Below are 16,971 nucleotides of genomic sequence, written 5' to 3'. Positions count from 1 at the left end.
CTTAGATCAGGGCTGGCTGACTGGAGGGTGCTTTAGCCAAGCAAGCTATTGGGCTCAGGGCAGGGGTGACTGGGTGACACTCCCTGGCCTGGGATGTACAGGTCAGACAAGAGGTCTCATCTCCTCAAAAATCTCTGGATTTTCAAAAGCTCCAAATTCCCACCATTTCCCTTAAGGTCACTGGCAACGTTCACCTTTCAACCCAAGCCCCTCAGACAGACAGACACAAAACAGATTCTCTTTAAAATGACGGAGAAGACAGCGCGCCAGGTTCATTCACTTTTCCGCATACTTTATTTGTTACAAACATACAATTTTTTAAATATAGACTGTAAAACTCCATTTGCAAAAATCTGCTACTGTACGGAGTGCTCACTAGCGTGAGGCTTTCTTAACATAGTTGGATTTCATCCATTGCTTCGCTAGTGGTAAATCCAGGACCTGCCGTTATTTTGTCAACAGCCTGTAGCTTCTGGCTGTGTTCACATTGCTCTTTGAAAGCAGCCCTGCTAGCCTCAGAAAAGGGAATCAGAATCTGAGCTTCAACCAACAGGCAGCAAGACAAAACCAGGCAGCTCGGACCCAGGTGTTTGAATATTTTTCAGCGCTTTGCTGGACAGGTGAGAAAGGAACGTTTCTGATCGGTTTGCTGCACTTTCACGTTTCCATCGGTTTGAACTGCACCATGCAGCCATGTCTTTTGCCAGTTAAAGTGCATTTTTTTTTATTAAAAAAATAAACAAGAGGAATAAACTTTATTCTTTAATCAAGGTACTTAAAAGTGAACTTTTTGGTCTCTCAGCAGATATTCCTGACAGCCAGTCCTATTTCCTACAAATTCATTTCTAGCATTTCTAGATATTTATAGGGGAGCGTTAGAGAAGTAGATCTACTTTTGCATTTACTATGAGCAGAGAACAGTTTTTATAAATACATACACATGTACACAGAGGTCTCTATGTATACAATGTACAGACATGTGTATATTTACATATGGGTCAATTACATCCAAGTATGATCAAAGTTATGTCACTTGCACAATAAATCATGAATCTTATACCAAATTAAACTATTTGCCCACCTCCTAAAAGCGTACATTGCAACTATCAAACCGTCTCCCTTGATCGCTGGTCAGGCTCATAGCACGGCACTGCTCCGGCTGTTGTCTAAATGCACAAATATTGACCAACAGAGGTTGAGACACCTGCAAGCAAATGACAAAGGAAGCTGTGTGCTATACCTACCACCGGGAGACGCTGGCTGGCAATGAGTTACATTAATACCAGTGAAAAGAAAAGGAGTACTTGTGGCACCTTAGACACTAACAAATTTATCTGAGCATAAGCTTTCGTGAGCTACAGCTCACTTCATCGGATGCATGAGCTGTAGCTCACGAAAACTTATGCTCAAATAAATTGGTTAGTCTCTAAGGTGCCACAAGTCCTCCTTTTCTTTTTGCGAATACAGACTAACACGGCTGCTACTCTGAAACCTGTCATTAATAGCAGTGGTAGGAGGTAGCAGAGATGCATCTTGGGGGCATAAAATGAAGCTGATCTTTTTGCCTCCTTAACTTTCCAGCTTAGACAAGCAGCGGGAGCCATCAATCAAATCATGTCCCACGGCCCTGCCAAACGCATTTGGACAGTACATGAGCATTGCCAGTACAGTGCATTCTCAGGAGCGGGCTCCCTGCCCATTCTGATCTGGGACCATACTGACACTGGTGTAACTGGTGGCTTCAGTGGGGTCAGCCCTAGAGCGACAGCAAGGTAAAAGACCAGAATCTGGCCCCGGGAATACGTACTAGCACCCGTTCTATTTATGACACACTAGGAAGGGGGGCTGAAGTGTTACAAGTTACGTGTACAGCTGCTCGTATTATTAGTGTCGTTAACTAACGCGCCCTGCTCCCACCCAGCCACCCCACAAAAAAAGCTGGTATGGCACCCATTTAATCCCAGACAGAGCCGCTTGGACTCCTCTATATATTACTGCTCAAAAGGTGTTACCGCTGCTTGAATCCAGCTGTTCCAATTATGAAGGGGGGAGGAGGGGAAGGAGCAGGAAGAAACAAAACGGACTAAAGCTCTGTTCTTCTTCTGAATCCTGCATACCATCAAAGGCAGGATTTTCGAGCCACATGGGCCTTTCACCACAGCAGCACAGAGCAGGAAATTAAACATTTGGCCTCGGAAATTCTCTGAGGTTAATATGATGAGCAATAGCTGTTGTTGGAAATTAAGCTCTCTTTGCAAATTTCAACTCCCTCTCTCTACCTTACCATACACAGAGCAGCAGTAATTGAGAAAACAGCCTCTGTGCAACCTGCAGGAGCTTTGAAAAGGCAGAGCACCTTACTGCTTACCCGTGGGCTGTTTTCCTTCCTAGATACAGTACGTAAGAGATTAAGGCTAGATACCAGCATGTTACAAGTCGCCTGTGATAAATGCGTGTCGCTTTTACGTTCCTTCTGTGGAACATCCCATGCAACAGCCACGCGAGTTTCAGTTTTTAAAAGAAGAAACTAGAGCTTACTCACTGCACAGGTTAAAAAGGAGAGGGGAGGCGGTGAGAATTACTACGAAAAATGCAACTCAAAAAATCAAATCCTCCTGGAATGACAAGGAGCCTTGCCACAGGCCACTTGAAAGCACGAGTTTCTTCATCAGCGCAAGGTCGCTGTGCCTCTGGGACCAAGTCTTCACTGGGACTCTACCAGGCTGTAAATTGCAACAGATTCTTTCAGAGTGGGGGAGTTAGTGTACTTTTAAAGAGTCAGGAACCACTAAAGATCCCATCAGCCTGCGGTGCGTTAGCTCCTCTTTTACTCACTGAGACTGCTCCAAAATCCCCTGCTTCAGACAGGATGAAGAATTTGGGCTCACTCGTAGTAACCTACAGGGGAGAGTTTCTCTCACCGTTTAAAGAGATGGAGAGAGATTTTGGATTAGACCAAAATTTGTCACAAGTTTTAGGGTGAAAAAAACCTAGGTTCTGTTCCATGTTACAAATTAACTACGACTACACAGTATTAAGCCATTCACAATATACAGGTAAGAAAACCAAAGCTAAGAGCCAGTGGCAAAATAATTGCTACCACATGGGTAAGAGGTAGTAATTAGTGACCACATTCAGATGTTCCGATTCCTGCCTCTGATCCCAGACCTCTTTGGATTGGAAGCCACATGCCAGAGGGCTGAGGTTTCAGTGCAAGGCTGTCTGACCATTCAGGGTACCACAAACAAAGCAAAGCAGCATTTGTCACAGTACTTTTTTGGTATTTTCTCGAGTGGGTTGAAACCAGAAAGTGCCGGAGATGTGAGATTTGTCACAAGCTGACAAGAGGAATGGGGCTTCTGCTCTTTTACCAGAGTCATGTCTTCCCCATCCTCATAATCCAGTAAAAAAAATAATAAAATAAAAATTGTTCTTTCAGCAGTTTTAAAAGACAAATAAAATGGGTCTTGGGTAATTTTCAAAATACAGCTTTAGGTACAGTGTTCTTGCCAACACAAAATTCTCCCGGGCATCCTAAATCTGACCAGAAGACCTGGAATCAGATTAGAGCATTCGCTGGGAAAGGGTTCAGGGTGTTTACCTGGCAAGCGTCCTACTGAAGACACCGAATGAGGCAACACTACCTCTCGGACTGGTATACACACAATGCAGAAACTGCCACAGCTGTTCAACATTCACCTGCCTAAAGAGATGAGCCTCTGACTGCACAAGGAAGAGGAAATTGAGTGCAATAGGTTGAGGATCTGCTGTGTACAACTAAAATCACTTATGCAGCAAGTTTATAGCAGTATTCTTAAATGAATCTGTACTTTTAAAAACACATTTACCGGGGGTCTTCTCATCAATTCAAACAGTTAAACTTTACATCAGATCAGTTATTCTCACTATACTAATGCGTTTGTAGCAAAGAGCATATGGCAAGACACTAAGATTGGTTACCTGCTTATGAAGAGGCATATCGAGGTAACATTTACTACTAAGAACTCACAACAATTTGCAGCCAAAAAAGTGCCATTTTTATGTAGGGAAACCTCTAGATTTTCCTTTCCCTTCCCCTGCAAGTTAGAATAAAGGCCACACTGTTTTTCAAAGAATATCTGCTGAGAGATTAATTGTGCATCAGATAAAGTACCATAATAATTCTGTTACACTTGTAAGAGAAGATGTCTGTGCATATACTATGCACTGAACAGTTTTCCACCAAAATTTAAAAAAAAAATTCAAGAAACTGCCACTCTCTCAAGAGCAAAGTAGTTTGTGAGTCGTCAGTCATTTATAATAGTTTGTGTAGATCATATTCTACACCCTTGTTTCAGATGGGAAAAGATCACATTTTAGCAAGTCCTCCTCAGCTATTACCATATCGGAAGTATGCAGTCATCGATGGGCCACTCAATATGAGGGGATTTATTGTAACCAGCCTCTTGTGCCCCTTACCCTGAACGTTTAAAATTCAGACAGGATAATTACGTGTTTTTTTGGGAGGGAAACTGAAGCAGAAGCTTGAATCTCTTTCTTAACAAGACCTGTGATTTCTTACAAAAGGATTCCAGGATAACTGACAGTGCCGCCTGCTTTCTGAAGGCAGCTCCTGCTGCTGCAGCAGGAATCCTTTTGCAGCAAACAGCTATGGAACAGAACACTGACCCATAACGCTACGGGCATTTATACCTATATGCCTCGAGTATTTACATTTGAGGTTTTGGTGCTATACAAGATTTACATTTTGTTTTGTACAGCAGATGCTTTGACATAGTTGCATTCTGGAACTGTCATTCCAGGGGCAACAGAAATCCGGAAGTTCCATAAATTCAGGAAATCTCCTCTCCAGAGGTGTTTTGCCATTTTTCTACAGAATCCAAATTTACGGGTTTTTTTTTTTTTTTTTGAACAAAAAAACTGTCCAACCCTTCCGGTTACAGAGGTCACCTTTTCGATCCAAGCAGTAACACCAAGAATGGGGCAAATTTCCCCCCCTTTTAACTACACAGGACTTGCTTAAGAATCAAGGTGAACTGTTTGATTATCCCACAAACAATCCAGTTAACATGCTTGCCTGGAGTAGGTGGATATACCAATCACATCCAGACGTCCCAATTTTGTGATGCCAGATTCTAGAGAAATAGGACTGTTCTGAATAGCCAAATAACTACGATGTTACAAATTAGTGTCAGAGTGATGCACTGTAAAATATACAGTGTAATTTTTAAGAACTCTGTGAATTGTGGGGAGACACTTTCTGGAGCCCCAGCAGAATCAATCCACTTAATTTATAACCCAATACATATTTCTGAATGATCCTCTTTGCTTCACACAAGAAATATTCAGAGTGGGCCCAAGTACAATAGAAAACTAAAAATCTCTGCAGAAATTCTGCAGTTCTGAGGCAAACTCCCTCCTTTCCGCCCCACCTACCCTGTCTCCAGATTCCGGTTGCCCCTCCCCCAACAACAGGGAATGATTTCCCCTGTCAGTGAACCACTCGCTATGCTCAACATGGCCTTCTGCCACTAGAATCGGGCTCCATCTTTCTGCAGCGGAAAGACTGGCCATGAACCCGCTGTAAGAAGAGAATCCTCAAGGGCAGTTAAGAATTATCAACCCACCTTTCATGATAGCTTAGTTGGATACAGGCAGGTTAACAGTTTTGAATATAAAATTTCTTCTGGAAACGCACTGCATTCTTACCACACCTAATGTTTGCTGGAAGGCCAAACTGAGCTGTATAGGAGTTTTGTACATCGATCAATACATCACTCATCTGGTCTAATGACTACAGAAGAAATGTTTCTGGTTGCCAAAGCTGGTGCCATTTATGGCAGTGTTCTTGGCATACATGATATATGCATCTGTCCACTTCCACATACTTCCTAGACAGCTAATGGTAGCTTATGTAGCCACTGGCAAGGGACCATCAAGACCCTGTCGCTACTACATAAGTAGAAAGGTACGGCTAGTTACTGCAATTCAGCCAAAAAATATAATCCTCTTGAAAAGGAGAGGTACTGCATCTTTGCAAAAAGTGAATTGGCTCACTGCAGCTGAGCAACGAAAAAGGTGAATCACCATTGAAGCAACAAAACAAGTTGTTGGTCTATACATACATTGTACATAGTTTTAAAATGAATGGAAAAATTACACCACTATACACCTAATATCTGCAGCCTTCAATTCTCATTGCTGCCTCCAATCTGTAATTAGTTACGCAGAGTTTTCTACACCCCTAAGTGCTGTGATGTCTCAGCCCTTCTGTCTGCTGAAACGGTGGAAATTTGTTCTCCGCAGCAAAGAACTGAACACATCTGAACAAAATACATAGGTAAATACAGCAGGACATTATTGAAAACAGCTGCCTTAGAGTACAAAATACAGTACAAGTATACGGATGTAATTAAAACATCAAGAAAAACTATTGCTCCCGTACAGTTTAGGAAACCCGGTTCTTTGCAACGGAGAAGAATTTAAAAAAAATTTCTTTTTAAAAATTGGTGTTAAAAAGACCTACCATGGACAACGGGAGGAAAGAATGTGTTTTAAAAAGGGCAACAATACAGGTCTGTGGCTGAAACAAACTTGTGGTTAATGTTCTGATAACTGATCTCAAAAGCTTTTTTTTTTAAATCCTACCCAATCTCCCCCCCAGCCACAACTGCGTGAAAAAAAAATGCCTTTTGTATGTTCCTTATTTTCCAATAAATACAAAATAAAGATAGTATAGGTAGAGTAATAACAAAATAAGGTAATAAGGGTATGCAATAAATTAAAAAGGCAGCTCAAATAAAAGACAGGCATGCACAGTTTAAAAAAAAAATATGAAAGATTCTACGATGTCACCCAAGTAATACCTGAAACTTTGGAATGAACAGCACACGCTCCATTCAGTTCAAAGTTACTAGTATACGACTAGGTGTCTAGAAATACCTTTCTGGAGGGGTAGGGTTGACTCGATTAGCTTAAAAAAAATATCAAATCATTTGAGAGAGTGAAAATCCATTTAAAATACAGAAGTGGTGCTCCCTGGAAAGAGCCCCAACTTAATTCTGGAACGACAGCTGGACGAATTGGCAGTAGCCAGTCTATGGTGAAATTTCAAGGTGGTAAAAAATGCTGCTAGGGTATATTTATAGTCACAGAGCTTATTCATTTTGTTTCTGCTCCTTTTCAGCGATGGATGTGAAGCTCCCACAGGTTGCGTGCTTGCTCTGAACAATCCATCCGTGCATTTTTGCCAACTCTGCTGTTACACAATGTGAGGTACTGAGGAAACAGATTGAGTTCTCTTTTTAAAAATTCTTGTAAAAGAACAAGTGATGGACTTCTGGACCTGAGGTTCTTGGTGTTTAGATTCATAGTCGAACATGTCCACTGATTTCTACCGAAGATGAATGAAGCCTTCAGTTTGCTCATGTCTCACGTTGTGCCAGTCATTCTTTCACAGACTAGACTTGTAGCCACAGGTTGCTGTTCTCAACCAAGTTACGGTTTAAAGATTTAAAACCCCAGCTCTCATGCTGGATTCCATTTATTCGCTGGGCCAACCCACTGGAGCCAGGAGAGATTTGGCTCTAGCTTCTCCCTGCGGCTAAGGCCGTTTCTTTCCAAGACCACCTTACTTGGAGAGAAGGGGAAGAACTTCAGTGAGCAGCAACCAATCCACTCAGCTTTCCTTGTGCTTTATGCCTGTTCTTCCTTGAACCTACCTCTTCGCAACCCCGTGTTTAAAATAAAAAAAACAAAACAAAACAAACAAAAACAAAAAATCGAAACAAGAAGAAGTGTCCCCTCATCTTCAGAGCCCTGCCAGCCGGAACTCGCTGGCGGACGGTTCCAGCGGCGCCCGGAGCGGAGCAGTTTGCATCCCAGAAAACAAGTCTGCAAAGGAAAGGACAGAGCGGACGTGGGTCCGGAAACAGGCTCGTCCCAACACTAGGCCCGAAGCTGCCGGGATTCCCCTCCCGCCCCGGCTAGCCGCGGCCACCTCCTTCCCCATCGCGACCTGCACCCTCGGATCTGGATGGCTGCGGCGGCCTCTCCCTTCTCTTCAAGCGGCCGCCGGGATGCTGGTTTCCATGGCGGGGCCGGGGGGGGGGGGGCACGATCTCGAAAGGGGCTGGGACGGGGCGGGGGGGGGGGGAGAGCCGGGGCGGTGTCTGCGGTGAAGCTGGATTCTCTCTCGGCCGGGGCTGGGGCGGGCGGCGGCGGCGGCTCCCCGGCCGGGGGGGGGGGGGGGGGCGCCGCTCAATCGTCGTCCACGTCGTCCCCGTCGGAGTCGTCGCCGGCCCCGCTGCCGCTGCCCGGCCCGGCCGGCCCGGCGCGGCGCTCGTAGAGCTTGTCCCGCTGGCGCTCCTGGATGTCGCGCATCTCGTCGGCGTAGCGGCAGAAGGCGCCGCCGAACTGGGCCCAGGCCTTGCAGGGCACGGTGATGGCGTTGCGGTAGGAGGGCTTCACCTCGCTCACGCGCAGGAACACGCCGTACTTGTTGCAGCCCACGTCGAAGAAGAAGCGCTTGGAGTCCACGGTGATGGACGTGCCCTCGGGCAGCTCCCCGCCCAGCCCGCCCGCGCCGCCGCCGCCCGGGCCGCCCGGCTCCTCCTCGTCGCCGCCGTAGTCGTCGATGAGCTTGGCCAGCGCGTCGCGGAACTCGATGAGGCCCTGGGCCGGCAGCGCGATGGTCTGGCCGCTCTGCAGGCCGGGCGGGCCGCCGGGGAAGCCCGGGCCCGGGCCGCGGTTGATGGTCTGGCGGATGCGCAGGAAGCGGCCGCGCTGGTTCTCCTTGAGGTCCAGGTAATACTTGCGGTTCTCGCGCACCAGGAACTCGCTCTTCAGCGCGCGGCGCGGCCCGGCCTCCTCGCCCGGCCCGGCCGCCGCCAGCTGCTCGGGGCTGCTGGGCCCCAGCTGCGCGTAGTGCTCGATGAAGTCGCCCAGGTAGTCGCGGAACTCGGCGGCCACGGCCATGGAGAGCGTGAGGCGGCTCTTGGAGCCGCCCGCGCCCACCTCGGCGATCTTGAGGAAGCGGCCCTTGGCGTTCTGCTTCACGTCCAGGTAGAAGCGCTTGTTCTGGATGTCCAGGCGCTTGGAGGCCAGCTCCTGCGTCTCCTGCTCGGGGCCCGGCCCGCGCGGGCCGCCGAAGCCGCCGCCGCGCTCGCTGCCGCTGTCCCCGTCCGCCATCTTCTCGCCCCCGCCCGCGCGCCGCGCGCCGCGCGCCCCGCTTCCGGCGCCGGCCTGCGCGCGCGCCGGAAGCGGGCGACCGTGCGCCGGGCCCGGCCCCGCCCCGCCTGGCTGGCTGGCGCGCGCGCGCGCGCGCTCCGGGCCGCTCCCCGGGTGACGTCACTGCCGCCCCGCGTCGTCTTAGAGACTCGCCCCGGCTGGCCCCGCCCCCCTGACCCCTTCCCTCCCCGCACCGCCCCCCAGACCGGCCCCGCCCCCCCCGACCCCTTCCCCGGCCCGCTCGGCGCTGCCGCCCCCCCAGACCGGCCCCGCCCCCCCGACCCCTTCCCCGGCCCGCTCGGCGCTGCCGCCCCCCACAGACCGGCCCCGCCCCCCCCGACCCCTTCCCCGGCCCGCTCGGCGCTGCCGCCCCAGACCGGCCCCGCCCCCCCCCGACCCCTTCCCCGGCCCGCTCGGCGCTGCCGCCCCCCAGACCGGCCCCGCCCCCCGACCCCTTCCCCGGCCCGCTCGGCGCTGCCGCCCCCCCAGATTGGCCCCGCCCCCCCCGCCGGCCCCGCCCCCCGACCCCTTCCCCGGCCCGCTCGGCGCTGCCGCCCCCCAGACCGGCCCCGCCCCCCCCCCCGACCCCTTCCCCGGCCCGCTCGGCGCTGCCGCCCCCCCAGACCGGCCCCGCCCCGACCCCCTTCCCCGGCCCGCTCGGCGCTGCCGCCCCCCAGACCGGCCCCGCCCCCCCGACCCCTTCCCCGGCCCGCTCGGCGCTGCCGCCCCCCAGACCGGCCCCGCCCCCCCGACCCCTTCCCCGGCCCGCTCGGCGCTGCCGCCCCCCACAGACCGGCCCCGCCCCCCCCCCGACCCCTTCCCCGGCCCGCTCGGCGCTGCCGCCCCCCAGACCGGCCCCGCCCCCCCGACCCCTTCCCCGGCCCGCTCGGCGCTGCCGCCCCCCAGACCGGCCCCGCCCCCCCCCGACCCCTTCCCCGGCCCGCTCGGCGCTGCCGCCCCCCCAGACCGGCCCCGCCCCGACCCCCTTCCCCGGCCCGCTCGGCGCTGCCGCCCCCCCAGACCGGCCCCGCCCCCCCGACCCCTTCCCCGGCCTGCTCGGCGCTGCCGCCCCCCAGACCGGCCCCGCCCCCCCGACCCCTTCCCCGGCCCGCTCGGCGCTGCCGCCCCCCACAGACCGGCCCCGCCCCCCCCGACCCCTTCCCCGGCCCGCTCGGCGCTGCCGCCCCCCCAGACCGGCCCCGCCCCCCCGACCCCTTCCCCGGCCCGCTCGGCGCTGCCGCCCCCCCAGACCGGCCCCGCCCCCCCCCGACCCCCTTCCCCGGCCCGCTCGGCGCTGCCGCCCCCCCAGACCGGCCCGCCCCGACCCCCTTCCCCGGCCCGCTCGGCGCTGCCGCCCCCCAGACCGGCCCCCCCCCCGACCCCTTCCCCGGCCCGCTCGGCGCTGCCGCCCCCCCAGATCGGCCCCGCCCCCCCGCCGGCCCCGCCCCCGCCCCCTTCCCCGGCCCGCTCGGCGCTGCCGCCCCCCTCCCCGGCCCAGCCCCCCCCGCCCCCTCCCCGACCGGCCTCTGAACCCTACGGAACAGAGCCGAGCCCCCCCCCAGTGATCTGGGAAGCAGCCCCCGGCGCCTTCCCCGCTCGCCGGCCCTGAGTCTGGGCGAGACGAGAAGGGGAGCCCGGCGGTCGGTGGGGAGCGCGGAACTCGGAGCTTTGCCGGGGCGGCCCCGGCTCGCTAAGGCCGAAGTCCCTGGCTTGTGCCGTCCACACTTGGAGGAGCCACACACAGGTGGTCTCAAAACGGCTCCGTGACGGCCCAGAACCGCAGCCGGTGAAGGGGCCAGCGAGTCCTCGGTGGCAAAGGCCGCAGGTTTCCATTTGCCTTCGGTGCCCTGCTACAGGACTGCCCCGAGCCGCCCCCCCCCGCATCTGCAGGCTACAGGGCTGCCTTGGGCAGCAAAGACCACGACCCGGGCATGAATTAGGCCGGGGTACATCGGGGGTGCGAAACTGTACGGAGGGCCAGGTAGAGAAGGCTGCGTCTTCCCAAACAGCCTGCCCCCTACCTGCCCCTCTCCCACTCCCCCCGACTGCCCCCTCAGAACCCCTGACCCGTCCAATCCCCCCGCTCCTTGTCCCCTGACCACCCCCTGGGACCCTACCCCCTATCCAACCCCCCCGCTCCCTGTCCCCTGACTGCCCCCCGACCCTTATCCACACCCCCACCCCCGATATCCCCACCCAGACCCTATCCCCTATCCAACCCCCCCTCCCTATCCCCAGACTGTCCTGACCCCTATCCACACCCCTGCCCCCTGACAGCCCCCCCAGACCCTACCTCCTATCTAACCCCCCCGCTCCCTGTCCCTGACTGTGCCCCCGACCCTTATCCACACCCCCACCCCCTGATAGCCCCACCCAGACCCTATCCCCTATCCAACCCCCCCACTCCCTGCCCCCTGACAGCCCCCCTGCGACCCTATCCCCATCCAAGCCCCCCGTTCCCTGTCCACTGACTGCCCCCCCATCCACCCACCCCCTTCTCCCCATCCCCTAACCACCCCCCGCAGAACCTCCACCCCCTGTCCCCTGACTGCCCCCTGGAACTCCCTACCCCTTATCCAACCCCCCCTCACCGCCGCCCCCTTACCATGCCGCTCAGAGCAGCAGGAGCTCGCAGCCCGCCACCCGGACGGAGCCAGCCGTGGTACCGGCGTGGCTGCGGGGGAGGGGCCGGGGGCGAGCCTCCCCGCCCGGGAGCTCAAGGGCCGGGCAGGACGGTCCCGCGGGCCGTAGTTTGCCCACTTCTGAGTTAGGCTATGAATGATTTCCCCAAAAGCCCTTTCACGTCTCTCGTCCCACAGACGCCGAGTTTCCAATGTGCCGGGAGGTGCTCGACCCCTGGCTCTGGCCCAGGCCCCACCCCCCTCCACCCCTGCCCCCCCTCTTCCCGCCCCACCTCTTCCTGCGCAGTTACGCCCCCTCCCCTGAGCACGCCGCATCCTCGCGCCCCCCCCAGAGCCTCCTGCGCGCTGTGAAAGAGCCGATCGCGGTGGGCGGGAGGGAGGGGGAGGTGCCGATCTGTGGGGCCCACCGGCAGGTGGAGACACTGGGGGGTGGGGGGAGCTGGTAGGGGCTGCCGGTGGGTGCTTAGCCCCAGAGCACCCACAGAGTTGGCGCCTATGTCTTGTCCCATTGGGATCTGAAGGGTTCTGAGGGGCCATCGTGTGTCTGATCGGGAGGCTTTGGGGACCCCCTTACCCTCGGTCTTAGCTTTGCTCTTGCTGTACAGGTATCCGCTGGTAAAGATCATTCAGTGACTTTATGATGGTAACATAATTCTTCCCAGCCTGCGATAGTAGCGGCTAAATCCTAGAAAGGGCTTGAGCTCTGTAATTACATGACCACATTGTGATAAATGAAGGGGGGGGGCTCCCTTTTCTGGACACCCAGCCAGCCAGTAGCTATAACAGCCTTCTGAGTAGCTGTTCTCTACTTGTTCTACCTGGAAAGGGTTAAAAAGTCTCCCTGCTCTGCACCGGTAGAGGGAAGGGAGTGAGCACCTGGCCAAAAGAGCCAAAGGGAAACAAGCCTCCCCGTTGGTCTGTCTGTGGTTGTTCTCCCGGGACAGGCGGCCAGGGAGCAGCTATGCTGCGAGAAACTTGGACCAGGTAGGAAAAAATCATCAGTATCATACCTAGAAACTCCTCCTCTAAACCCCCAATGTGTAAGTAGGTCAGGAAATGTCTAGGAAGACGCAATTAGCTTTGTCCCTTTTATTTCATTGGCTTGTGGACTCCTCTGTGCTAACCCCAGGTGCTTTTGTTTTGCCTGTAGCCTTTAAGCTGGGCCTCAAGAAGCTATTCTTGCTGCTTAATCCTTGTAATTGTTTGTTTTAAATCTAGCAATAGCCCGAGTTCCCAGATGTCTTTTCTTCTTTTTTTTAATTAATCAAATTTTCGTTGTTTTAGTATTGAATTGGATTTTTGTGTCTGAAGAGGTTTGTGCACGTTTGGTTAATTAGCTGGTGGCAACAGCTGATTTCCTTTTTCTTTTCCTTCGTCAGCTGTTCCCCAGAGGGGGGTGAAAGGGCTTGAGGGTGCCCCGCAGGAAGGAAGCCTCACGTGCGCCTTCCTGGGCTCTCAAAGGGGTTCATGCGCTTGAGTGGCCGCAGCATCTACCCATCCAAGGTCAGAGAGGAGCTGTAACCGTGGGAGTTTAATACCAGCCTGGAGTGCCCCGTATGAATTTTTAGAGTCCTTGTGGGCCCCCACCTTCTGCACTCAAAGTGCCAGAGTGGGGAATCAGCCTTGACATGCCCCACCACGGACCCTTCCCCCCACCTGCCCTTCCATAGACCCTTCCCTCCGCCTGCCCCCCACAGCCCCTTCCCCTCGCCTGCCTGCTCATGGACCCTCCCCTGGGCTTGCCCCACGATGGAGCCTTCCCTCCGCCTGCCCCCTCACCGACCCTTCCCCTGGCCTGTCCCACCACAGACTCTTCCCCCACCTGCCCTTCAGGGATCACCCCAAGTTGGCTGCAGGTCAGCACCAAGGACGGGCCCTGGCAGCTCTTGGCCCCATACCCACAGCTGCAGGTCAGGGCTGTGCCACCTAGAGCGGGTAGGTGGGCAGGGTGGGGAGTGGGGCAGACGGGGAAATCTGCCTGCTGTAGGACCAGCAGGGGCCATTTGATTGCAGCTCCTCTCCCAGGCAGGTAGCCAGAAAAGCCACCACTCCACATGGGTCGGGCCAGCCCCGGCCAGCAGCTGCAGCAGGGCTGTAATGCGCCCTGGAACCGGAGCCCCTGTCTCGTCCCTGGAGCCCAGAGCCGGAGGCCGCTGTCACCGACAAACAGCCATTTCCTCAGCCCCCAAGCCCTGAGATGTTTCAAACCGGTCGCTGCTGGGTTCGGTTCTTCGCCATCTCCTCTCATCTTCCGGCTTCTCTCCCCAGCCGGGGCTGAGAGACGCTTCCATAGCAGCCAAAATTCACCCTCGTCCCAGGACTCCAGGAGCTGGGGCTTCACAAACGCACCAGGGCCCGTGAGACTCGTGGTGAAATGGGGTGAGGTGGCAGTACCCAGTGCCTCCTGGGCACAAAGCAGGAGAGGGAAATAAAACCACTTGGTGCTTCGGTTTCCCCATCAATAAAGTGTCTCCAGGGGGAGCCGGGATCCGACTCGGGCCCCGCTGCTCATGCACATCTGGGCAGCGATGCTGCCGCCGGCCACCAGGTGCTGCTGTTGAACCACTTTTCACCCCCTTTCCAGCCCCCTGCCAGCCCAGCCCCGGGCTCCCCCCAGCTCCGCCGGTGCCCCTCACTCCCGCCCCGCAACCCCCTGCCAGCCCAGCCCCAGGCTCCCCCCAGCTCCACCGGTGCCCCTCACTCCCACTCCACAGCCCCCTGTCAGCCCAGCCCCGGGCTCCCCCCAGCTCCACCGGTGCCCCTCACTCCCACTCCACAGCCCCCTGTCAGCCCAGCCCCGGGCTCCCCCCAGCTCCGCCGGTGCCCCTCACTCCTGCCCCGCAGCCTCCTGCTACACCAGCCCCGGGGTCCCCCCCAGCTCCGCTGGTACCCCTCACTCCTGACCCGCAGCCCCCTGCCAGCCCAGCCCCGGGCTCCCCCCAGCTCTGCTGGTGCCCCTCACTCCTGACCCGCAGCCCTGCTAACCCGGCCCTGGGCTCCCCCCCGCTCTGCTGGTGCCCCTCACTTCTGACCCGCAGCCCCCTGCTAGCCTGACCCTGGGATCCTCTTGAACTCACAGCTCCATGCGTCCATTCAAGTGGGTGGTTCTGTAACCCTGACTGACCCCAGATCGTCAGGTATTTGGCCAGGGACCATGGGACCAAGCGAGCCCTGGGCAATGAATTCTCCTCTCTCCCGAGCGGGTGGGTGGCTCCCTCCAGCTCTGGCCTGAGCTCCTTCAGCATCTGCCCTGCTTCAGACCCCGCAGGGAGGCACCCAGGGAGCCAGCAACCTGGGCCCAGGGGTTGCACAGAGGCTTTGGCTAGAAGCCCCAGGGATAGGTTAGGGAGAAGCCAGAGCCAGGGTGCCTGTCTTGGCTGCCGGCTGGCAGTCTGGGGTCCCCCCAGGGTTGGTGTGGCCCAGAGGGGTTGTGCTGCTACCACACACCTGCCACTAGAGGACACCCCGAATGCAGATTCACAGCTGATCCACAGGCTGGAGTCACCCCAGGACCCCCCACCCCATTAGCTGAGCGGATGGGGCCGTTCTAGTTGCCACAAGGTGGCCTCATGCACGCCTCAGTTTCCCCCTCCAGAGATAATGGTACTGACCCACCTTTGTAAAGTGCTCTGAGACCCTCCAATGAGAGCTGGCAGAGGGGCAGGGCCCCAGGATCCTGGTGCCGTGGCCTTCAATCTCCAGGCTGGTCCATCAGCAGGACTTGGGGCAGGGGGGTGAAGATGAAGGAGAGGGGATCCCAAAGACCACACCTGGAGTGTGTGGGGAGTGGCCCTTATTTTTAAAATGAAGATTGGCTGTTTGTCTAAAATAGCTGCTCTGGCCTGGGGCAGGTCTCGGGCCCGGGGGATGTAGTTCACACTAGACATCACAACGGCCCCAGCATCCCACTGATCAGCCTCCCCTCCCAGCCCCAGGGCTCCCCTGGCTCATCCCCACCACGAGTCTCTCAGCCTAGACTCAGGGGGTAGCTCTCAGGCCAGGAACCCTCTGCTGTTCTCTGTGCAGCACCCAGAGCGATGGGCCATGGCCGGGGGCCCAGGGGCCACTGCAATAGACCATCCCCTGGCGGGAAGGGCAGAGAGACTGGGGTGGGCTCATAGCGTCTATTGAACCAATGTCTGTGGGGTGAGAGAAGCTATCGAGCTTGGGAACGGCTCCGAGCATCACAGCTAAACACGAGGTGGGGCCGATCGCTAAGCCGCTGTAACCCTCGGTGGCAGCAAGGCCTCGGGTCGATGGCCGGGGTTTTTGCTTAACACCACCAAATAGAACTGGCTTGAGGCCCACCCAGAAATCTGGGAAAACTCCCCCCGCCACCCCCTCCCCGAACGCTTCTAAGAGGTAACACTTCCCCCCTCGCGAGCGCTGAGTCTGTGTAACAAAATCCAACTTTTATGACAGGAAAAGGGGACCCAATGTTAATGTGGGAGAACACAACCACAATTCAAAGCATGTGGCCATAGGCCACCCCACAGTGCGCTGGGCAGTGTCCTTTGCCTCAGTTTCCCACCTTACAGTGTGAAAGTCCAATAAGTGACTGACCCTTAACATCCCCCTCCCAGTTGCTCTTCTCACAGCCACAGCCAGCGGCTCCTGTGCCATCACCTTCAGCTGTTCCACTGCTTGGCCCAGCTGCAGGTGATCTCAGCAGGGACCCACAGTCAGGGGAGCCTCTGTGGTCACTGTCCCCACCTGGGGGTTGAGGCTGAGCAGACCTAGGGGTCAGCGCTGAAATCAACTCCAGGAATCCCCAGCCAACCAGAAACAAAGACTCTCAATAAGGAGTCCTTGTGGCACCTTAGAGACTAAAAGAAAAGGAGGACTTGTGGCACCTTAGAGACTAACAAATTTATTTGAGCATAAGCTTTCGTGAGCTACAGCTCACTTCATCGGATGCATCCCAGAGCCTGCACCCCCCTCCCTCTGCACCCCCTCTGGCCTCCAAACTCCCTCCCAGAGCCTGCACCCCCACCCCCAACTCAGAGCCTGCACCCAACTCTGTCCCAGAGCCTGAACCCCTCAACCCCTCCTTCTGCATCCCCACCCCCAGCCCAAAGCCTGCACCCCAGACTCCCTCCCC

General features: G+C 55.9%; 1 protein-coding gene across 1 annotated transcript; it reads right to left on the bottom strand.

Annotated features, from left to right (window-relative positions):
* Positions 1-4,064: 4,064 nt before the first annotated feature.
* PURB (purine rich element binding protein B) lies at positions 4,065-9,206 on the bottom strand. The gene has a single exon (XM_043502991.1). It carries the CDS (start codon positions 9,187-9,189, stop codon positions 8,260-8,262), a length of 930 nt encoding a protein of 309 aa, XP_043358926.1. The 5' UTR covers positions 9,190-9,206; the 3' UTR covers positions 4,065-8,259.
* Positions 9,207-16,971: the final 7,765 nt, after the last annotated feature.

The sequence above is a fragment of the Dermochelys coriacea genome, chromosome 26 (genome assembly GCF_009764565.3).
Source record: "Dermochelys coriacea isolate rDerCor1 chromosome 26, rDerCor1.pri.v4, whole genome shotgun sequence".
NCBI classification, from domain to species: Eukaryota; Metazoa; Chordata; order Testudines; family Dermochelyidae; genus Dermochelys; species Dermochelys coriacea.
This window is presented reverse-complemented; position numbering and strand designations above follow the sequence as displayed.

Coding starts and splice junctions, on each gene's coding strand:
- PURB (XM_043502991.1), bottom strand. CDS start 9,189: ATGGCGGACGGGGACAGCGGCAGCGAGCGCGGCGGCGGCTTCGGCGGC.